The sequence below is a fragment of the Sander lucioperca genome, chromosome 2 (assembly GCF_008315115.2).
Source record: "Sander lucioperca isolate FBNREF2018 chromosome 2, SLUC_FBN_1.2, whole genome shotgun sequence".
Taxonomy (NCBI): Eukaryota; Metazoa; Chordata; class Actinopteri; order Perciformes; family Percidae; genus Sander; species Sander lucioperca.
In genome coordinates, this window is record NC_050174.1 from 37,826,233 (window position 1) to 37,849,830 (window position 23,598).

Sequence of the window (23,598 nt, forward strand, 5' to 3'; positions counted from 1 at the left end):
CTTTATATATATATATATATTTTCAGGTAAATTTTTTCTCTGTCTGATAACCTCTGCTGTTTTTGTTTTTCAGACTCAGCTGTATGTGAGCCAGGCGGAGGCCTACCTGCAACTCTGTGACTTCCAGTCATCAGCAGCCTGTTATAAACGGGCCTGCATCCTGGAGCCTCGAGCCTTCAGCGACCGCTTGGCCTTCGTCTACTACCTCCAGGTCTCCACAACACTCCTCTGTTCTGGCTGGAAGTTATTGCTACTATTACACGTACACTTCAGTGTTTGTCTCGAATCATAGTATGTCATGACAGAGGGCTTTACAAAGAAAACAATGGTAATTCTCATTAAATTGCTGCTATATAATGGCATCGGGAACACAATCAGGATGGGAATGATTGAAATGAATGACTAGTACTTTTACAGGTTACTCTATGAAAGGAGTGGCTGAGGACAGAGAGAGGAGAGATGCAGGAGGAGGGCTGCATTTTACAATTTTGCCATTTCTTTTGCTCTTGTTTCTTTTGTTTCTTAAACTGCCTCCCCCAGTTTTAATGAGAATTCAGAGCAGTTTTGGGGTTAACAAACAGATAGTTTTGGAATCAGTTCTGATTATTTGTGCGCTGCCTTAATTTAATTAAATAAAGTAAAGTGAAAGAAAAATGTCATTTTTTTTTTGTTGTTTGGTTTTTGAATAAACTGCGCTCTCCCCCTGGACTTGTATTTGTTATCCAGTGTTTCTCTGTTTTGCATATTCATAATATACGATTCACACTGGAATTCAGCCGATTATGAAACGGCCTTTATAAAAATCTCAGATAAATGCCTAAACATAAAATAATTTAAAGGTGATCTCTCTGTTTCCTGTCGTCCTCAGGGCCAGTGTTTGTTTGACAGAGGCCTTTTCCTCGACGCTCTGGAGGCCTTCAGCAAAGCTGCTGAGGTGAAGCCTGGCTGCAGGGCCTACGAGGCCAGAAGGTCAGCCAACTGCGTGCTGAGATCTAGATGAAAGTTGTGCGTTTGTGCTTAAAGCTTTAGTGCGTAACTTTTTTTTTATATCACAGCAATGAACAGCAGTTACATTCATGCCATTGAGTTAATACAAAGCTACTTAAGACTATCAGCTCCACAAAACTCTCTCTGTATTTTTCAGTATGTCTATGTTTAGAAAATTCCGAAAAGTCCGGCGACTTTCGCGCGCAGAAAATCAAGCGAAGATAATGACCTCTTCTGAAGTGTCCATCATGTTTTTTGAATCCTCCGTGTCCCCCTCGGCTACTAGCAACTGCGTGGAGGAGGAGTGGGGGTGGTGCGTGATCACGGAAGGCTTGTGTCACGTGGATGCGCCGACAGTTTGTTATTACTCCAGGGTTCACACGTTTTGAAAAAACCTGGAAAAGTTATGGAATTTAAAAAATGCTAATTCCAGGCCTGGAAAGGTTTTGGAAACATAAGAAGACCCAGAAAGTTTTGGAAAAGTCATGGAATTTTTTTTTTTAACACAGCATAATAATGTGTGATTAATAAATGTATTTTCACGTCGTCCTAACCTCAGCGTTCTATTCATGGCACGATATTACGACTCCCACTATGAACCACATAAATTGTCATTCATTTTTTTGTTAAACCTCTGAGGGTAAAACTTTAACACAGATTTTTATTTGCTGAAAAGTCATGGAAAAGTCATGGAAAAGTATTGGTTAAAATGCATATGAACCCTGTTACTTAGAATTCCTCATGGGGGCGACAGAAACTATGCACTATAGCTTTAAGTTTACTACCAAATATATTGCAAAAAAGATCCTGCTTTTTACAGTCTGTGGGGATATAACATCAGATATACTGTATGTCGATCTAAATTTAAGCAGCTACAACTCATATTTGACAATATTATTGACCGGGTGCGGAGGGACCAGTCATTAATCACAAGTACTCAAGACTTCAGATGTGATATTTTCAATCTACGGTTTGGTTTCAATTGTATACACATTGTTCATTATTATATGTATTTGGTGCCTTGTGTCCCAGCCTGGCCTGTCTGACTGCTGCAGGTCACTACACTGACTCTCTGATGCTGGTGAACAGCTGGATGCTGTCCGATGGTCCCAGCTCTGATCGTTACATCCTCCGAGCCCGACTGCACAAACTGCTCAACCAGGTTACAGCTGCAGGGACCTCTTACACTTCAAATACCTCAAAACCAGCAGCAAATACACTTTACATCTCAGGCAGTTGATGATGCTGATGCAGTTTGCAGTCAAGCAGTTACAGTAAATAGGAATGATCTTAAACCTGTAGGTCCACATTCCTGCAAGGCCACAGACAACAAAAGTTGTCTGTGAAGTTGAAGCAAAAAAAACTAAGCTTCTTTAGACATTTCTAGGGTGAATCAACACAAGAAAAATTTAAATCACAAGATTTTTCAGAGAAGTTAGAGCAGTGAATAAAGATATCCTGCTGACATAATAATTATACCGTGTAAAGTATCTAAATGACAGAGAATTTGTTTGGACACACTTTGTTAAGGAGCACTCATACTATAATATGTTTTTTTGTAGATATATACAGCACCTACTGTAAACACAGTCAGTTGTCTGTGGATAACTTCCCAGTGATTTTCTCTCCTGTCCAGACGTCACAATGTTATCAAGACGTGAAGTCGGCATTGGCGTTGAACCCGACGTGTCCGGCTGCCGGAGCCCTGCTGCTGCAGCTGCAGAAGGCCAGTGAACAGGCCCGACAAACGGCCGTGGACAGAGCTCTGGCCGGCAAGCTGCCTGAAGCCTTCTGCATGATCAATATCGCTCTGGAGAACTGCCCGCGGGACGCACGACTCTACCTGTTCAGGTGAGTCCTGCCAATATGAAAACACTCATCTTTTATTTACAAAGGTGCTGTATTGTAAAGTCAACAAAACATAGACGTTGTCATATTAGTGATAACCTGCATGTTTCTACACTGTGGGAGGAAATCAGAGCACCTGAATAAATAAACAGGCAGATGTGGAGAGGAAATGTTTAACAGTTATCTATTTTTGTTTTTGTTTTTATGTACTTCCATTCAATATGTGCAATATTAATATTTATGCTGCTGTCAAACTCCTTTTTTCAGTGTCATATTTTAATGTTAAACTAACACTATGTGGCATTTGTATTTATTCTTTTTATTTATTTTTTAAACTTTTGTTTTTAGTTAAAGCAGTATTCATGAGCCAGTGGAACGCAATTTCGTTCATTTGTGCACTCTGTATGTACAGTTGAATGACAGTAAAAGCTATCTTTCTATTTTTCTATTTAGTTATACTGTATGTGACATTTTTCACCACTAATGAATGTATTGATTAGTTTTCTAGATAATCAGTTCATTATCTAGTATATAAAATGTAAAGCAGTTACACACTCATTACAAGTTTCCAGAGCTCAATTTTTATTATACATTATATTATATATATTTATATTTGATGCTTATTTAGTGTGAACAGAAGCCCAAATTAGAATTGTAGAATATTCATTCTACAATATGAAACAGAGAAAGGCTTCAAATGTTCCATTTTTGAAACCAGAACCAGCAGATGATTGGTATTCTTTGTTATTAACTAACTACAAGAATCAGTTAATTCACAACATTGCAAAACAGTTAAAATGTTGCTATATTAACTCACCAGTAACTTTGGTATAAGGTCAGAACAGTTCAGTTTTTTAAAATTCATTTTAATTCAATCGTGACGCTAAATTTGATTCTGTTTTATTTGATGACATTTATTTTAATTAAATTAAAGTCAAACCTGTGTCATTCACTCCAATTCTCCATTAGAGGGATTCTGTACCGACAGCTGGAAGACTACACAGCAGCCATCGAGGATCTGGTCCAGGCTGTGGAGCTGAGTGCGGAGGAGGAGGAGGAGGAGGAGGAGGAGGAGGAGGAGGAGGAGGAGGTCAGACGTCAGGCGGAGGCCAGAGACAAGAAGGATGAGCACAGCTCTGTGGAAGAGGAGGTGCAGTTTCAGTTGATTCTCACCTACAATGATTTTGCTGTCCAGTGCTTCAACAGAGGCCTTTACGCTGAGGCCACTCTGCTTCTCAACAAGGCCATCGAGGAGGAGAAGGGCCAGGCGGGCCTGTACCTGAACCGAGGAGGTGAGGCTACTTGGTCTGTGAGTGTGTTTGTGTGGACATTTTTTTTGTTTACTGTGCACACAAACACACATCATTTTCTGTATATTGACACTTCAGTCCTTGGAGAATGTTTCGCTTAGGCCAGAAATAAGCCAAATATTAATAGAGCAACTGTGTGAATCTGCTGCTGGGCTCTGGGAAATTGTGATGGACATTTTTCATTGTTTTAAAAAAAATTGAACTGAATAATGAATTTAGTGTTGACGATTATTTTCCCTAGAAAAGATGTAGATCATCAGAAGCAGCTGTTCTGGTTACTGTATTAAAATATGAATTAAATGATTCAAATCTAACCTGATGGTCTCCTGATCTATGACATTACAGAACTGTGTCAACTAAATGTTAAACATACGTGTGTGTGTGTGTGTGTGTGTGTGTGTGTGTGTGTCAGACTGTTTCTTTAAGCAGGGTGAGTGGTGTTATGCTCTGGCTGACTACCAGCAGGCTGAGGAGATGATGCGGCCTGATGACCCTGATGTCCGGCTCCGCCTCGCTGTCCTTCACAACTCGCTGGGCTCTTTCTGCTTCCAGGACGGGTCAGAACCACAATTACACATTCACACAGAGAAACCTGGAGAGAACCGTCATCTAATCTTGTTTAGACGCTATATTTTTGTTGTTGCACCCGCAGGTGTTTCCAGGAAGCAGCTGACATGTTTTCTCTGGCCATCCAGTACAACTCCACAGCCAGTCAGTACTATGAGAACAGATCGAAGGCCTTTCGGAAGCTCCTGAACTTGGACGGAGCCAGACGGGACTTCATCTGCATGCTGATCCTGGATCCCGGCAACGAGGAGGTCAGTGCTTCATCTCAACCTCCAGGTGCACTGACATTAGACACTGACATTTTTCTCCTGAGAGGATTTGGTCTACTCAAGCGTTGTATAACATTTAATTCAATGACCTTAAAGCAGCCATATTATGCTCATTTTCAGGTTCATAATTGTATTTTAAGGTTGTACCAGAATAGGTTTACATGGTTTAATTTTCAAAAAACACCATATTTTTGTTGTACTGCACCGCTCTCTCTCACTGCTGCAGATCCTCTTTTCAGCTGGTCTCTGTTTTAGCTACAGAGTGAGACCTCTTTTCTTCTTCTGTACTATCTTTGATTGCACTTGCACATGCCCAGTAGCTCAGCTGTAGATCATGTCAGCTAGCTAGCTCCATAGACAGTAAAAGAAAGGCTGTTTCTACAACTTCGGTCAGTTACAAGGCAGGATTAGCTGGGAGACTTCTAAATGAGGGCGCACATGGAAGTAGTTCTTTTGTAGATTATGGTGAACTTGTGTGTGTTGTAGCAGTGCTTTGCTATTGAGAACGAGCAAGGGGGTAAGCTTCGCTTCAGAGCTCGAACCTCCTGTGGCGCCATTTTGATGCTACAAAGCGATCACCCGACGTTAGCATCCCATTGACTGCCATTCATTTTGACGTCACTTTGACAGCGAATAACTTTACATCTGAAACGTTTAAAGACTCTATTTGTCCATTGTTTATTTCTAAAGAAACACGACAATGTATAAAAGGCTCCATTACCTTGTACCTCACGTTATGACTCCGTAGCATTTTTTGTAAAAATAGGCTAACGATTGTGTCATAACCACGCGACTTACTGTCGCATAGTAGAGGAATTACCGTATAGTACAGGAGAAGCTCGCAGGCAGTTTGGACTTTGGACCATTAGCTGTTTAAGTTTAATTACTAATGTTAACTAGCATTTTAGTTAGCAATAATTAACCTGTGTCCATGTTATCTCCTTACATATACCTACGCTCTCCGGGAATGACTGAGCTTTCTCTTGGCACAGCTACCAGAAGACTTCCAACTTTCAGACACGTTGCTCACGTCACATTTACGTCGTCTCTCTCAGTTGGAGGCTGCGCAGTAACGCTCAGCGCTCACCGGAAAAGTGCTTCTAATATCCTTCACTGGTCTCCGTCCAGAGCAACGGGATCTGTTGGTCCATTCTTATATACAGCCTATGAGAACGAGGTAGCATGCTAGCATGCTAACGCTAACGCTACGAGCTAATGGTTGCGGTTAGCCTGCTCGTTTCGGCTTGTGATGTCACAAGCCGTGCCGATTTTGAACAGCTCACCCAGAGACTGAAGGCAGGACACATTCAGAAACCGTATCTCACTCTAAACAGCATGGATGGATTTTTTTCAAAGTTTGTATGTGTGTGTAAGCACCAGAGACACAACAGAACACCCCAAATCCCAGAAAAAGTGATTTTTTTCATAATATGGGCACTTTCAATGCAATTCAATTTGAACTTTTCCCATGTCATTTTAAAGGTCCCATGACATGGTGCTCTTTGGATGCTTTTATATAGGCCTTAGTGGTCCCCTAATACTGTATCTGAAGTCTCTTTTATATAGACCTTAGTGGTCTCCTAATACTGTATCTGAAGTCTCTTTTATATAGGCCTTAGTGGTCCCCTAATACTGTATCTGAAGTCTCTTTTATATAGACCTTAGTGGTCTCCTAATACTGTATCTGAAGTCTCTTTTATATAGACCTTAGTGGTCTCCTAATACTGTATCTGAAGTCTCTTTTATATAGACCTTAGTGGTCCCCTACTACTGTATCTGAAGTCTCTTTTATATAGACCTTAGTGGTCTCCTAATACTGTATCTGAAGTCTCTTTTATATAGACCTTAGTGGTCCCCTAATACTGTATCTGAAGTCTCTTTTATATAGACCTTAGTGGTCTCCTAATACTGTATCTGAAGTCTCTTTTATATAGACCTTAGTGGTCCCCTAATACTGTATCTGAAGTCTCTTTTATATAGACCTTAGTGGTCCCCTAATACTGTATCTGAAGTCTCTTTTATATAGGCCTTAGTGGTCTCCTAATACTGTATCTGAAGTCTCTTTCCTGAAATTTAGCCTTGGTGCAGAATTACAGCCACTAGAGCCAGTCCCACAATGAGCTTTCCTTAGTATGTGCCATTTCTGTGTCTGTGGCTATTGAGGAGGAGAGGTGGAGGGTGGGGGTGTGGCCTTGACCAACTGCCACTTTGCTCGTTTGCAAGCCATGATGTCTCTCTCTCATGGGTGGGCCAAATTCTCTGGGTGGGCCTCTGGGTCTTTGTGGTTTATTTTCAGAACTTCTCTTTACGTTTTTGCATATTGATCAATCTGCTCCAGACATTTTCTTTTACTAATGATCCTCCTTCTTTTTTTATTAATATTTCCAAAGCTTGTGGAAGTGAAAAGTAGTCCAGTGTGTGTGTGTGTGTGTGTGTGTGTGTTTCTTTGTGTAGGTGCCTCCTGTGCTCATGAATCTGTTCCCTGGACGCAGCGTGTCTGATGTTTTGTCCAGTCCAACAGGACAAGCAATCAGAGTTCAGCTGATGGACACCATCCAGGCCTGCAGCTCGTCCTCCGATCAACAAAGGTCAGCAAGACAAAAAAATTCACTACGTCTGGGACACACTTGATTTACACTGACTGCGGAACAGCTGACAGACGTTAGGACACATGCACTGCATCTAAACATGTTATAAATAACTTATATGTCTTCTGTACCTGGGAGTTTCCAAGTGCAACCAGTTTGCTGCTGGTGCCACATCATCAGCTACACCCTTATTAATCCACTTCCACATCACAGTGATTACAGCAGCAAATACACTTCACATCTCAGGCAGTTGATGATGCTGATGCTGATGCAGTTTGCAGTCAAGCAGTTACAGTAAATAGGAATGATCTTAAACCTGTAGGTCCACATCCCTGCAAGGCCACAGTGAGTGCCTCCAGTCGAGCAGTGGTACACCAAGAGTTCAAACTCTGATTTCTCTTAAACAACCTTTATGCACTGACAGACGTGAATACATTTAATGCTTTTGACTGAAATGACACATTGTCAATGTGTAAGGAAACAACTGTTCCTTGTTTTTCCAAATTGGGACTGCATATCACCAGCAGCGTACTTAGACCAGTGCTGTAATGTGTTTTTAGATTGAGTGAGAAGCTCCTAAAGATGACTCTGACCAGTGAGAACACAGCGGGCCCATCAGTAGACCCCCCTGTCGCAGGAAAGGAGCTGAAGTTGTGTGTCAACCAACCGGAGATGCAATTGACTGTGAAGAGCCTTCTGCAGGTACTGACGGGAAAATCATAAGTAGGGTTACAATTGTTCATGTCCACTGAATTTTAAAAGTCTATTTAGTTAAAACTAATATCCTTTAGAACAACTGATCAATGACTTGTATATCTAAAAAAGAAAATCTTCCTAAACCGAGGTCATTGACAAAACTTTTTCAAAATCCATGTGAAAACATACAAAGCAACCCAGCAATCCAAGAATAATATCATTATTGAAGTCCCCAATACACAAGCTACATTTAAAAACCACCTCTTGAATATTTGATACTCAAACTTACTTTTCTTTCAAACTTAAAAAGCAGGTTTTGTACAACACAAGGTCCCGTTTGACCAAGTTACAACATGGGATCACCTTCGCTCCTTTTAAACACAAAATATGTAATTTTCTGCTGCTAGGGCTCTCTCAATTAAAATAATAACAAAAGACCTTCATAATCCTTGAGCTGGTCAAAGTATATAGTTACAAACGACCACAAAAATGTTGCTTTAAACTGGGGGAAAAAAGTCAATTTATGACAAAATATACAAAGGGGATATGACGCCAATTTGGGCGACCAAATGTAACGGAGCATTTTGGATAATGAAAGTACACAACTCAACAAAATATATAACTAGTCTAGTCTAGTTATTTTTTAGACATTTTTATGCAGATAAGTTGCATCTTATGCCTTTATTTTGACACATTTCACTGATCAAAACAAAGTCTCGTGAGAGCCCTGTAAGACTTGAAAACTGCTTCTGTGAAACGAGCCCCTGGTCATTACCTTTCCATCTGCTGTGCATTTAGCAAAAACATATTTTAAAAGCAAATTGATAACAGAAACTGATGGAAAGTTGCTAGTTCGACTACGACTACAAAGCGGAAATTTAGGAAGTTCGAAATGTACGGCAGTGTTGCAGTTGTGCTGAACTACAGCTGTTCTTCTGTGTTGGCTGTGGCAGGTTAAGGAAGTGGTTCGGTCATTTCTCCACAATCGTCCAACTGTGCACCACACTGGGCCACGCCTCGACACACACCAGCCACCATCACCATCCACACAGTGAAACAGAACCAGTCCGCCTTTAGACACGAGAGGAGTTCTTACTACAACAAGACATGTGGGGTGTTCTGAAACCACTGGTCAGAACTGATAGTGGAATTACTCTGGGTGGGACGAAAAATCTGTTATAAATGTGTTTTTTTAATCTGTTTTTTACGTTCATTTGTCTGACTTTAAATGACCATAGTTGGCATTTGATGTGCTTAAACTATTGCTGTACACACTGTGAATGCATTTAATGTGCTTTAACTATTGCTGTTAACATTGCAAATCACCTTTAAACACCCTTTTACACTGCAGAAAATCTGCAATACCTACAACCATAACTATGGTCCTTTAACTCAAACTAAAACTAAAAAGAAAGTCTGTGACTTTCAGACTGCAGAGTCAAAATCAACAGTGGCAACATTTTTCTAAAACACTGTGGTATTATCCTTTAATTAGCATTCATCATGTACTGTAGTCCAATAGGTGGCAGCAGATGCACAATTTTAGCACGATGGCATTTCTCAGGCTGCTCTACTTCTACAGTACGTTTGACTGGCAACATTTTGTCACACAGAAATACATGAGATGAATACTAAATGACTTTGACTTTCACTCTTGCTTTCCTACTAGCTCTTTGTCTTTATTTCTTGATGTTTTTATGTCTTTTTTTCCTTGAGTAGTAAGACAGACAGTACAAACATGTTAATGAAAAGGAATAACATAAAATTAAATTCCTAGCCACGGACCAATCTGTTGCTCAGCAGAAGTAATGAATTTGATTGTGTCACTGGTAATCAGTATCAGCAGTGGAGATGGGTTGTGGCTGCAGCCCTGCGGTATTCTCTGAGAGGCAGCTGACCTCACAGCATTAACAACAGCTGTGGCAACAGCTGACACACAGAGAGAGGACCTGTGGCACACTGGCTGCTGTCTCACCATAGAAAGTACCCACACCACAAAGCTGAAAGCACAAACATACCAAACATACCAGAGTCTGTTGCAGTCACTTCACACTGTGCACTTTGGTGCTTAATTGACTTTAATGAAAAATGATACAGCACATTTTCTCTTTACCTTCCCTGAATAGGCCGTGGAGTATTGGAGAAAGTGCTCTTTTCTGGTGTAGAAGTCATTTTTTTTTTATTTGTTCAGATGTATTCCTTTATTATATTTCGATACCCACTTAAATTCCTAGCCGCCTTGGAATGTGGGTGCAGACGACCACGGAGGAGACGACCACGCTCACACTCGTGTCAATAAACGCTTATTATGTTGACACTGTCGATGTCTGCTGAGCAGTGCGGTCGCCCAATACGACCTGCGGCGGACAGGCCAGGTTCAGACCCTCAGACTGTGTGTGTGTGTGTGTGTGTGTGTGTGTGTGTGTGTGTGTGAGATTCTACTAAGGACCACATGTCTCAAGGGTCAGGTGATCTAGAAAATCCTTAAAACTTAGGATATTTTTTCTCCAGGTCCTCAAAACACATGGCTTTTAGGGTTCTGGCTTGAATTTAGGGTTAAGAATAGGATTGGATTGGTATTCGATTTTGGTAAATGTACTGCTAATGTCAGGGATTACAGACAGAAGACAGTCTTCACAAGTATAGTAATACAGCCCTGAATGTGTGTGGGCTTCAGCCCCTCAGCAGAGTGGTGCTGGGATAGACAGTGATCGTAAAAGAGCTCAAAAGTGTTTCACACTTGTGCAATAAAAGGCTCGAGTTACCGTCCTGTCAGGGCCAGGAGGCGCAGCCAGCCGGGTGGTGCCGGTGGCCCAGCCAGCCAAGTTTTTTAACCCAGACAAAAACACCTTTCTCTGGGCACAGGAGCTGGCGGCTTGGCCCCGGCTCAAAACATTCTATTGGTGGAGGGGGGGTTCATTCACGTTTTGGCCGGAGACTGTTTTGTCTAAGATACGCAGAAGACGTTTGTAGTCTTTGGGTAGTGTTCAGGGCAGGTGACGTGCACGGACGCACAACTCCATGTCGTCCTGAAGTGAAAGTGGAAAGGGATGTGTGGGTTTGAAATTGGATTAGTGTTGCTAGACTGGAGTGGGCCTTGAAGTATGCGCCAGTCAGGGTTTGGTGTCAATGGCCGGCTTCTGCTTAAGTACATATCACTGCATTATGATAATGGCTCGGGTGGTTGAGGCTGTTAAAATTCCATCCTGTCCCCAAAGACCAGTTAAAAACAGGGTCACAACCATTTTCTTTCTATGGTCACATTTCATTTTATTTTCAAAATATAACAAAATTATCAATAACAAACACGCTATACTGAATATACAATCTTCTGTGCTGCAATAAATAACAATATATTGATAAAGGTTTTCACCAGAAACATCACAAGTCTGCAGTGCACATTAGGGATAGAAGTCATAGCCAAAGCTGCTCGGTCAGTGAACTAGAGTTAACAGACAGAGGAGTCCACCTGCTGATCCAGAAACACATCAAGATGCTTCAGTCGGGTTACAGACTGACGTCTGGGCCGCCGCTTCCCCTTTGCTCCAACGTCTGATGCTCCACATGACACATTTGGCACTTCGAGGACGTATAAAAACAGGTAAAATGTGCTTTACAGTCTTGTAATTCTCAAAAACAAATTCAGCCGCGTGCTTCCTTTCCCTGAGAGAGACGGGAAAGAGAAGGAGGAGGGGGAGCGGACAGACAGAGGCGAGCAGACGAAAGGTCTCCCCTGAGGAACATTTCTAAAGACAATTTATATATTTTGGAGAGATAAACCATCTGCCTGTTTGCTCTTCTCGTAAATTTTCCAGTCAGTTTTACTGGTTTGTCTCAGTCACCGTCTCCCTGTTCGTTCTGTGTGTGTTCTTTCGTAGCGTGCTGCCTGTCCTCAGCTCTGGACAAGTGCTTCAGACAGCTGTGTTCATATTGGGTCTTTGAGGGCGCCGGAGGCTTGATTCCTCTTTTGTTCTTGCCCTTAAATTTTAGAACCACTTTCGGGCCCTTTTGCTTCTTTATCTGCTAGCTACAGTCACTGGTGGATTCCTGAAATCGCTGCTGACCTTAAATATTCTACCAGCCAACGATGATTTTCTGGAGTAGAAAGGAACGTCCTCATGATGGTTGGTTTCCTGCTGAAGTTGATTAACTTACCAGCCACATACAAGTTTATCAGCATTTGACTGACAGTTATTTGGTGATTTTCCTGTTTCCCGCTCCTAGCCGACCACTATCTCTGCCTGTTCTTCAGGATGAAGTCCTTCTACGTGAGACAGTTACGTTTTGGGGTTCACTTCCAGCCGTTCATCTCTTTGAGCTTGCTGATGCTGGTCCCTTTGACAGGTGTGGAGGGTGGGGGGGTGTAAAGAGGCAGGATGGGGGTGCTACTGCGTTGTGTCCACAGCTTCTCGGTGGGGATTGTCCACACAGTACGAGACGACTTCTTCTTCTTCGGCTTGTCTGTCTTCTCTTTAGTAGTACCAGTCTTCTCTTTAGTAGTACCAGTCTTCTCTTTAGTAGTACCAGTTTTCTCTTTAGTAGTACCAGGGGACATGGACTGGAGAGGGAACAATTAGGAGGCAGGGTTAGGGCGACTTAAAGGGCATATGAGTTCGACTGACAGGGAGTGATGCTGCTTTGAAACAGGGTCAGTTTACCCTCTAAGTGATATCACCTTTTACTTTCTATCTAGATAATGCAAATCTATCCTGTCCTCACATTCATGTATGCTATATACCTGTACTGCTGCTTTCAGCTCTCCTTTCTTTTTATAAAAAAAAAAGTAACATACACAGCAGCAGAGAGTGAACCAGCTGAGTTTAGCCGCATTTCGTCCCGTCCCTGCGTAGCGGTTCTTCTTTGGCAGCAGCAGGATGAAGGACACCGCCAGAGACAGATGGTAGAAGCTGTGGACGTAGGCGTAGTCCCACTCCTGCAGTGGCGAGAATACAGCACATCATATTTAGGGTGATTTCATTAATCAATGTTTAAATGTATTTCAACATATGAAGAAATGCAACTAGACAGCCGGCTGCCTTTTTTTTTTTTTAAATAGTTGTATATTAATGAAAAACAACACATTTTGATAAAAGATAAAGCTGCAACTGAGCAACTTCAGACCTTTTTAAATATAAATGGAAACAATATGTGATTAGTTAAACACTTGTCATGATCCTTGGCATTCAATAATATTGATGTGTTTGGAGGATTAGTTTTATTTTGATGATAGTCACCTCAAAGTAGAAACGCAGCATCAGAGCGAGAGCACCGAAGCAGCAGCCTGGACCGACCTGCTGCGTGTACACTGTCTTCTCTGGATACACTGCCCTCAGCTGCTTCATCTTCTGCAGCTGAAACACCATCATTACAATGATTTCCACAGAGTAGACACACACAAAGTCCAACAGAGCGAGTGATTGATTTGATGGCAAGAGGAAAAAGAAGGGGCAAAAGAATGAGAGCAAAGTGAAGAGGAGGTGTGGAGGAAAAGAAGAGTACAAGGAAAGGACGGAAGAGGAGAAGAAGAAAGACAGGTTGAAAAGAAGAATTAAAAAAGTGTGAAATGAGTAGAAGAAAGTGCAGAAGAAACTGAGGAGAAAAAGACGTTGAAAAAGGAGAGGACACAAGTAAAAGTTGTCGAAGGTGGAGATCAACAACGAGAAGATAGAAAAAAAATGGTAAAAAAGTAAAGATTTTTCCACATAAGCATACACTACTGTATGGTATCACCTGCAGTTTATTTACATCTACTCACCAAACCTGAATATAACCTGCTATTCTAAGGCCACTCACCCATTTGACAGTGATGATGAAGACAGCTGATCCGATGGGTCCAGAGTAGATCCCGTAGCCCCAGCGATCCTGGTAGATCCTCACAGCGATGGTCAGCACTCCAAACATGGTCATACTGGAGCGCTGGGGTTCATCAAAGTCGCCCAGAGCTGGGACAAGGAGACACATACTGCATGTGAGACGTGAAAAATAAATGTAACTGCAGTGGTACATTTATTTTTCAATATAATCCAAGTTTCATTTTCAAGAGTTGTTGGTCTGCTCTCTACGGAAGGAGATTACAGATGAAGGGTGTACCATGGACCAAGGAAGAACCCCTTAAATGTATGCGGCTCCAAATCACGGGGCGGATACACAAATTATTTTTCACTTTAGTTAACATTGCGAGATAGATATTATGTCAATGTTAAAATAACACGAGTCCTTACTTATCGAGGGACACAAAGCCCTTAGAACTCCGAAGAATCAGCACTGATATCAAATATGTAAGTACTAATGGCCATTTTACAATTACAGCTGACCAATCAGTGAAGTCAGCTGTCGAAGCATTTGGCCCTTCAAAGCATGTGATTTAAAGCCCTTGAGGCAAAACCTTAAGTGCTTAGATGGATAGATGGGAGAGGAGCAAATGTATTTGCGTGTGCGTGTGCGTGTGCGTGTGTGTGTGAGATCATATGAGAGAGTAAAAGCAAGTAAGTCTGACCACATGTGAGCTGAACTCAAAGATACAACATGTGTTATCAACAACTGTTGCAGGCAGAGCTGGTTGTTTTTAACCTTGTACTTGGGAAGTGTAGTTGCTGAATACTAACTTATCATCGTTATTTTCTTTGATGAGCGTGTTTTTAGTACCTGCTAGTTTGAATTTACACCAAACAAACCCAGAAGCAAGTTCCAATTTTTCATTGTGGAATCCAGACAGGTTGAAAGACTGGTACAGTAGTCATGTGTGAGCAGGATCTCAGTGTCTCTCTCAATGTCATATCATAATTATGGACTTTGATTATGGAAGAAACGTGTAGAAGAGGCCACTAACTAGTATGTAGCGTGTGGCAGACTGTTAACTAGGACTTACCTATCAGTGTGACCCACATGGAGAGAGCTGTGCCGTAAACACTAAAGTACTCCAGAACGTCGTATCTCATGAAACACAGGATGGAGAGGCCTGGTCCATCACATGCATGGTAGATCTACAGAAAGACAAGTCACAATGAGGTTAATGGTTTGTCAAATAGGTTATCAGTCAATTAACAACCTGTAGATAGAGTCCCATTTTCAACAGCACAATAAGTTGAGCCTATAGAAAATTTGGTAATCATTAATAAGTGATTTCTTTCCATTAAAGTAAATATGTACCGTATACAACTTGTGAATTGGGTTGGGGCTTAATAGCTGTTTTAATGATGGATCTAGTTCCAAGTTGGTAAAACACCAAATTTGTTAAGCTCTGAGTCTAGCAAATCTTTTGTCTCCTCTGTCTTTTTTTCTCAGCATATAGAGAGATCACAAATGAGTCATCTTTTTCGCAAAACTTTAGGTCCTTGTGTGTCAATATTTGTGTTTAAGTATCTCTTAGATATGAGGTTATTTATACTTTTTGTTACTTGGTGTTGTCAAATCCTAAATATATTCAATAAGGCATGGGTATGATTTATACTGGATTCAGATTCAATAAAATGCTACTAAACTCCAACCTTACTTCTGATTAAAATCCCTGAAGTGTATATTCTTTATGGATTCTTAGATTCATCAATAGCATGCTGCTGAGTTGAACAGCAAATAGAAAACAAAACCCCTCATATAAGCAATTTTGAAAAATATAAATTCACTCAGCTTACTGCATACTCAATCACGAAGATTTCACTCAAACACCACAATCAATGAAGCGCGAGCAAAGCAGATTCAGTCTATCACATGAAAACAGAACCACAAGCTCACCGCAGTGAAGAACATGGTGAAAAAGTAGACCATGGCCTCCATGTGGAAGCCCCTCTTGGCGGCCACACTGGCTGTAGGCAGAAACACCAGGCTGCTGACTGTCGGAAGCAGCATCTTGGCAATAAATGCGCCCATTGTGGAGGGACGGCAAACACAACTCAAATAGAAACTGTGAAGGCTTGTAGATGAGAAAATATCCCTTGGGCTTCAGAAGATCTTTGAAATTATCTTATAAGAAGATAAGTTATACACTGTGTACACTCAGTGGTGTGTTAAAGTGCTAAATTAATAAAATGTGATATCAACTAGGAAAGTAGATGTCCTCAGGTCCCTCAGTCCTTATCATGTGTGACGAGTGAGTCTAGTAGTGTGTGGATGAGCTACAGAATGTTTACAGCACACATACACTCCCACGCAGCATGAACACACCCAGCTGTCCAGTTCGGCCCTTTAAAGTTTAAATGTCCCCCAGGCTGGCAGGTCCACCGGGGCCAGTGTCATGACTGGGCAGCTGTTTGCATACCAGTGAGACATGGGAGGGGCTGTGGTCAGGGAAAGTGCTAGCATGCCACTCTGTAGCATATCTACAGACTTCTTCCAGATGGGGTGAACACCATTATTCTCAGTATTTGTTTTACCTGTTTGTGGCAGAAGACAGAACAGTTTCACACAGCCTTTGTCGGTCAACAGGAAGTTTCAGCTGGGAAGGAGGAGAGTTTGAGACATGTTATGGCATGCGTCCAGCCTTTAGCAAGCCACTGAACACCAGTCCAGTCTCCATATAATTATTATGGTTATAATGTTCAATATATGGTAAAAGCTCGAGTAGGCAGGTTTTTCTTTTTGCGCCATTGGGTAGAAATCCCATAATAACCTTTCATCATATTGTAATTCAAGTGGTCTGAGAGCAAACTAGACTTCTGCACCTCTTCTTGGAAATCCCTCTAACGGGAGGCTTTGGCCAATCACAGGTCATTACATAGAGAGAGCGTATTGGCTGTTCTACACATGCAGATGCGCGTGCACGTCCCTTCAGATGGTGAAAGCCTGATTCAACGGCGTAAAATCCTGCAGAAAAATGTTGCTATTCCAGCATTAGCAACAACTGTCAACCTGCAAAGCAACCCAAAACAAGGAAGACAGACTTCTCAAAGAGAGTCCAGTCTAAAAGAGAGTCTGACAATAAACACAATAAAATGTGTCAATATCGGACAAAGCATTTCAGAGATGGACAGAAAGTGTTGCTTATAGTTTAGCTGTGGCTAATTCAAGTTCATGTTTCTGTAGCTAGCTAGAGCCTTGAATGACAGAATATCATCTCAAAGGGCTTTACAAAGAAAACAGGTCATTGATTCATGTAGAATTGTCGCTATATAACGGCATCAGGATCACAATCACGATGGGGATGATTGCAATAATATATGAAGGGAGTTTTTGCCTGCCTACCCCAGCTTTAATGTACATGCTGTTCAGTTCTAGTTAAGAAAGTCCTTTATGGCTATGGACGCCATGTTCCAAGATGGTGCCCATTCAATCCAGTAAATGGCGCTCACCCAGCGCACGCGCCAAAGAAGCTTTCTCACTTTCTGGCTGTCTTCCTGGCTGTGTGGCTCCCTGCACACTCTCATCTCATGTACTTTACATTGAAGAGAAGAAGTCAGGCATGTAAAAATAGCTTTGCCAGGGCTTGGAAAAAAATAATTTAATATTTATGATTTAAAAAATGTATAACACAAAGACTTAGATTTGACTTTGCATTCTAGGTGACCTGTCAAAAGTGTCTTTTGTAATGGTGGTCTATGTGGAAAATGCTTTTCTTTATCCAGCTCTATTAATACACCCATAACCGTAGAGTAGTAGCCATGCTAAGACTTTTGGTGAATCATCCAGTATCAACAGTCTGTTTGGGGAGTGGGACACTGAATCCCAAAGATGCTGATCTGCACCTGCTGTCCAACCTGTGACCTCCTTAGGACAGCAAGGAATGAATGAATGAATGTGAGAGGAAAAAATGTACAGTTGGTGAGTCCAGCTTTCTACAGCTCACTGCAGTTTGGAGACAGTTTGTGGTTTTTATTTGTCACTTCCTGTGGGGAGTATATTTTATGGCTGGCAATCTCGTGGAGGACATTACAACACTTGTCATGGGATTCTGTTTGTTGTGGCCGTGTGATTTGGTGTTGAGCCCACCCTGTTGACTAACTCCCATTACAGTAAAGTCATTTACCCACTGGGTAGGGTGGGAAATACTTCTGGTGTGGAAAATGCCCCTTTTCTGCTGCTCTGGCTGTGAGAAGAGCAGTAAAAACATATTAGATTTCATTGCCATTACTGTATCTCAATGTACAATTAGACCTCTGAAACAGCAATCAGATATTAGAGATCCTTTACTCGGGTATCAGACATGTTGACATACTAACCTGAGACCCAAGGGAATACAACAGGACCTTACCCAACCCGATTAGACAGAATATCATTTTGGACTCAGTCTGACTTTATTGGCTCTTAAAGGAATCTATAACATAATATACCACAAGAACTATGCGTACATTTTTTTTTGTGTAATTCAAGAGAACTGACCCTTTAAATCAAACAGTGTGTTAGCTGAACGTGTAAATAACAGCAACACGTTCTTGAGAATCGTAGATTTTATATAAACAGTGATCATGTGCCATATATGGCTGATACCTGTTTACCTTCTCTTAGTGAAGCCATATTTGACTCTGTAGTGCACTTGTTCCCAGAGAGGATTTCTGTATGAACGTCTTAAATGATCCCGTGATGGTGGTGAGGCAGCAGTTGCCCTCCTCTACTCTCCTCTCAGCTGTCACACCTGCTCAAGGGCTCGAGGCAGTGACACAAAGGGTGCAGTATTGCTGAGGGGTTTCACCCCACGCCTCAGATTCTCCGAGTGCTTCAGGAACCCGAGCCGCCGGGGCCGAGGCTGGAAACAAACTCTCAGGCCTGATGGTTTTGGAGTTGCTGCGGTGGCCTAACCACGCCCTCTGCCGGGAACCTGTCTGCAAATTTAAGCATCCTGTTGAAACATGTCTGCAAACTTTCTTTGCTCCTGTTTAAAACTAACCAGTCTGACATAAAAAGACATTGTTTGAATTGCACAGTTTGTATTGTACAGTAGTTAGTTTTTTTGTAATGTGCTCTTATAAGAGCACTTCAGCACAATTAAATAAGTGACATTCCTGCTGGCTCTACTGTGGTTGCAGGCCACTCTCATTGACCTTTGGTTTCCCAATGCGGTACCCAGCAGGGGGTTTACTACTTTCTATGAGAAGAATGTGCATGTGTCCTCCCCACCTGTGTATGAAAAGAAATTTGCTACAGTAAGATAAACTGATGCAGTAGCGTAAGTCTTCATTAGCACCACTGTCACTGTCACAGCATGAGGCCGATGACCTTAGATGACATCACCCTAAGCCCCTACTCACCCTCCAAGGCCTGGTCAAATAAGTCCTGGGTGTACTTTGGAATGTACCATGCGAAAGTGGGTTCCCTCCGTACATACTCCAAAACAGACATGGAGGACAGCAGGGTGGACAGCGGGTGCACATACAGCTCTGTTGCTACGATGCTTGGTCTCTGTGTTTACGGACATGTTTACACAGTTCACGTTTGCTGTACTTTCTGTCTTACATTTTGGGCCGCTGACCCTTGCAAGCATGGGAAGGTGATGCAGACCTCGCGGCTACACTGATGTAGAAAGTATGGTTGATACTGGATTTTTGAGGCTGATTCTGAGCTATGTTAGAGTTTTAGAAAGAAGCGATATTGATATGGATCCCTTCGATTTTTTTTTTTAGCAATTGTAATACAAATTATTTTTACACTGAAGAAATCAACTCGCAGTGCTCTCTGGTGGACAAACTATGTAATGGTGGCACTAACTCTAAATGATCTCAAATCTAGTTTGGCATGGTTTCTTGTTACTTTTTGACTAACATAAACCAGATACTATATAAGCTAAATAGGCTAATATTGGCCGATCAGTCTAGCTCTTATTTGAGCTTCATACAAAGAAGCATAGAAGAAGGAAATGCTTGTGTGCAAAAGTCGAATAGGTAGAATAATTACAAATTACCCTTTTTTAGTCACGTTATAATATTTGTTTTTTATTTTGCTTATTTCAATTAATAACTAATTAAGAATAAGAATTTGTGACAATTGTTGAACCCAATGATTTCAATTTGTTGATGATAGTGAAATGTAAAAAACAAATAAGGATCTTCAGTTGACTGGAAGAAAAGAGGAAAAAAATATTATCTTAAACTACATGAATCAAACTTTGTTTTTGGCAGTGGTTCTATGATGCTTCATGCCAAAAAAAAGTACTGTCTACCAGGACAAAGTATTGTCCACCGAAGATCATCCTGACATCAGTATTAATTTCATTTAAAATTAGTCTATATCCACGACGTTCCACTTACGGAACTTCCACCGGATGTCACTCTTTTCGGATGTCCGTTTTCGGATGTCCTGTTACCTTCCGCTTACTTTGTGTTGTAATTTTAAACTCCGGTCGATTTCTGAGGACTATGGTTGACTGCTCCTCAGATCTCTGCAGGGTAAATCCAGACAGCTAGCTAGACTACTGTCTAATCTGAGTTTTCTGTTACACGACTAAAACAACCTTTGAACGTACACGTTCCACCAAAACAAGTTCCTTCCCGAGGCTATTTTGCAGCGGCACCGCAGCTTCGCTCGGCGCTTAGCACCTCCCAAGACGATTGTCATTAGTTTAAAGAAATGTCAATAAACCAGAGCACGTTTTTTTCCTATCTTGGATTGCTGTGTGGACTAGCCAGACCTTCCTCTGCATCGCTGTGGAGGAAGGTCTGGCAATGCGAGACTAGTATAAAATTAAATCTGCAGCATCTCACCGAGAGAACCTTTTCTAGACTCACCAAATGTCTTGTTAATCTGAACTTTTGTGGCAGTGAAATGTGAGGATCCTCAGCTCTTCTTGTCCAGGAGAGTTCGTGGCCCATGGTGACTTTCACCTCAGGACCCCTTAGTCTAAACACGGCGGGTTAGTGTGGGAATGTAGAACAGACTTCCTGGACGCATCTGAAAAAACACTGGGCTTCCTTTTGATTCAGTAATAAATAGCTGTGACCTCTGACCCCCAGGCCTTCTTTCACAAATAATTGGAGTGCAGTGCTGATGTTTCAGCCAGCCAGTCACTCAGGACCAGTGTGAGCGGAGTGCTTCACCTCAGTTCTGGTGTTATTTTACCTCGGCAGGAAATGGTCATCTTGACTGTTATATTTTTATTGTTTCTTTTAGTCCATCAGTTATTTTATTGACATTCTTTGTTTTGATTTAAATTCCAATAAAACCCTCTATTTGCTCTTTTAATTATATAAAACAACTTAATAAGCAGGAAATTATATTTTTCCCACAGTTTCCCTGACAGAGACTTTTGGCCGTTCTTTTCTTTCATCAAACTTTAATTAAAAGCTTAGCCTTGTTTTTCTCTGGATGTCGTTGTTTGAAGGATCGTTTAAAAAAAAAAAAAAAAGAACTCAGACCAAACACAGCTGTCCACATCAGTTTATTATGAGTGACAACATGTTTAAGATATTGTTGTGTATTTTGGGCTACTATTAGATCCGTAGTGATATACACCTGATGGATTGTCGGTAATTCAGCTTCCGTTGTTGGTGTTAGCTGTGCTGCTGTACAGTCAGGCTGTTGGGCTAATAAACGGTTAATATTCTGTCAGTCCGGGTTATCAATGTCATATCTAGTAACGTGAAACAGTGAAGAATATAACAGATATAGTTTCATTCAACAAATACATCTAGTACACATCGTTTTCCTTGAAGGGATACTTATGGACAGTGCTTAATGTGTATATCAGGAGGTGCCGGGGCTGATCCGGGGGGTAGCAGGGAGTAAAAAAAAGTACAATAATGGTAATGGTAAAAGTAAAATAATGGGACAAAAAGAAATCAAGGGACATTTAGAATAGAGAAAAATGTGCGATTAATTGCGAGTTAACTATGACATTAATGTGATTAATCGCGATTAAATATTTTAATCGTTTGACAGCACTACACGGAATGCATCAAAACCACATTTCATGGTGCACAGACAACACCGAGGTGCTGCTGTGCTGAAACGAAACAAAAGTGGTATAATAAACAACGCTGCTTATAGCCCTGGTTATGGTAGTATTTAACATGTTACCTTTGGGTTTCAGTTAAGTAACACTTTAATTTAACATGCTACTCTGGAGTACTCACAGGTCAGACAGAACAAAGGAAAACTTAGAAGGATTTGCGTACAACACATTTGCCTTAAATTAGTTACTGTGTTCTGATATCAACATTTTCATGAAAGAAAAAGCCTGCATTGATACTGAATCACATCACAACCTGGCTCCAGTTCATGACTTTAACTGTAAAAACGTTTGAGAAGCTACCTGTTTCCCAGGAAAATGTCTGAGCCGTACTGGAACTGATGTGTGTGTTCTTCTCTCCAACAGACAAAAAAACCTGCTGGTTAAGACTAAATTAAAAAAAAATATATAGTACAACAAGCCAGCCAGTGTACAGTGAGTGGGTTAAGTCTTCAGTGCTGATTTCAAGAGCAAAACACCAAAAGCTGTAATAAGATTTTACCAGATGTGTCACAAAAATGAAAGAAGAAAGAAATACAAAGCCCATTTTTAAAAGTCTGTTCCAAATCCATACTCAGACAATGTCAGGCTGGACTGATGTGGTTTAAATATCTGATCCGATTTTCTCTTTTTCTGTTTTGTGTTCTGTCGTTGTTCATTATTAGAACAATAATGCACTCCAATTTAGATATGACATATATAGAAATGTTCAGATATGGAATAAATTCTCTTAAATGCAACACACACATCGGCCAAGTTAAGGGGCGTTTTGCCATTTGATGCGTGTGAATTGCGTGTCAAAATGTGAAAACAATTGCTGTTTTTCTTGAGAGTTGACGTGTGTTGACTGGGAAATAAGACAGTGGTGTATCCCGATGAGTTGATGTGTGTCAGCCTGTGATGATGTGTGTCAGGACAAAACCAGTGTGCCGGCAACATAGAAAACAATGAGTGCTGCTGTTTATATGCACATAATTCATCGCTGGTGTTTGTTGCCCATTAGAGAGAGAAACTAATGACACAGCATCTAGTGCAGCTTAACTTCCAGGTTTTTAAAGTACTTTTTAAATCTGTTTTTCCATCCAAGTGTTTTCAGGAAGAAGGTTGTTTTGTTTCACACATTTTAGACTGCAGCTAAAATGGGCAAATGTTTTTTCTTCGTTTTTTTTTCTCCCTCCTGCGGTTATGTTTATAACGCCTTTAATTGCTCTTTTGTCTGCATGCGCCAACCCTAATGACTCCAGACTTTGCTGCAAATGGGCACATACAAAAACACCCATGGGAATGTTGTAAGCCTTCGTGCAACACACTTTCATTTTTTTTGTCGTGTGGAGGGTGGTGGGCTTTAATTGGTGGTGGGGTTTTTGGGGGGCAGGGCTTGTTCCTCTGTTCTGGCAGCCTCACTGAACTTTGTCTATCAGCTTATAAATCTGGCGATGGAGCAAAGCGGTGACTAATGTAGC

General features: G+C 41.3%; 2 protein-coding genes across 2 annotated transcripts; one reads left to right on the forward strand and one right to left on the reverse strand.

Annotated features, from left to right (window-relative positions):
* The first annotated feature begins 3,906 nt into the window (after positions 1-3,906).
* LOC118494179 (tetratricopeptide repeat protein 16) lies at positions 3,907-9,464 on the forward strand. The gene is made up of 6 exons (XM_035997051.1): positions 3,907-4,127; positions 4,558-4,702; positions 4,798-4,963; positions 7,436-7,569; positions 8,130-8,271; positions 9,219-9,464. Exons 2-6 carry the CDS (start codon positions 4,620-4,622, stop codon positions 9,318-9,320), a joined length of 627 nt encoding a protein of 208 aa, XP_035852944.1. The 5' UTR covers positions 3,907-4,127; positions 4,558-4,619; the 3' UTR covers positions 9,321-9,464.
* A 2,065-nt stretch (positions 9,465-11,529) lies between these two features.
* mymk (myomaker, myoblast fusion factor) lies at positions 11,530-16,360 on the reverse strand. Its single transcript, XM_031305655.2, has 6 exons — positions 15,997-16,360; positions 15,134-15,248; positions 14,059-14,207; positions 13,500-13,616; positions 13,058-13,198; positions 11,530-12,823 (listed from the first exon to the last, which is right to left on the reverse strand). Exons 1-6 carry the CDS (start codon positions 16,129-16,131, stop codon positions 12,557-12,559), a joined length of 924 nt encoding a protein of 307 aa, XP_031161515.1. The 5' UTR covers positions 16,132-16,360; the 3' UTR covers positions 11,530-12,556.
* Positions 16,361-23,598: the final 7,238 nt, after the last annotated feature.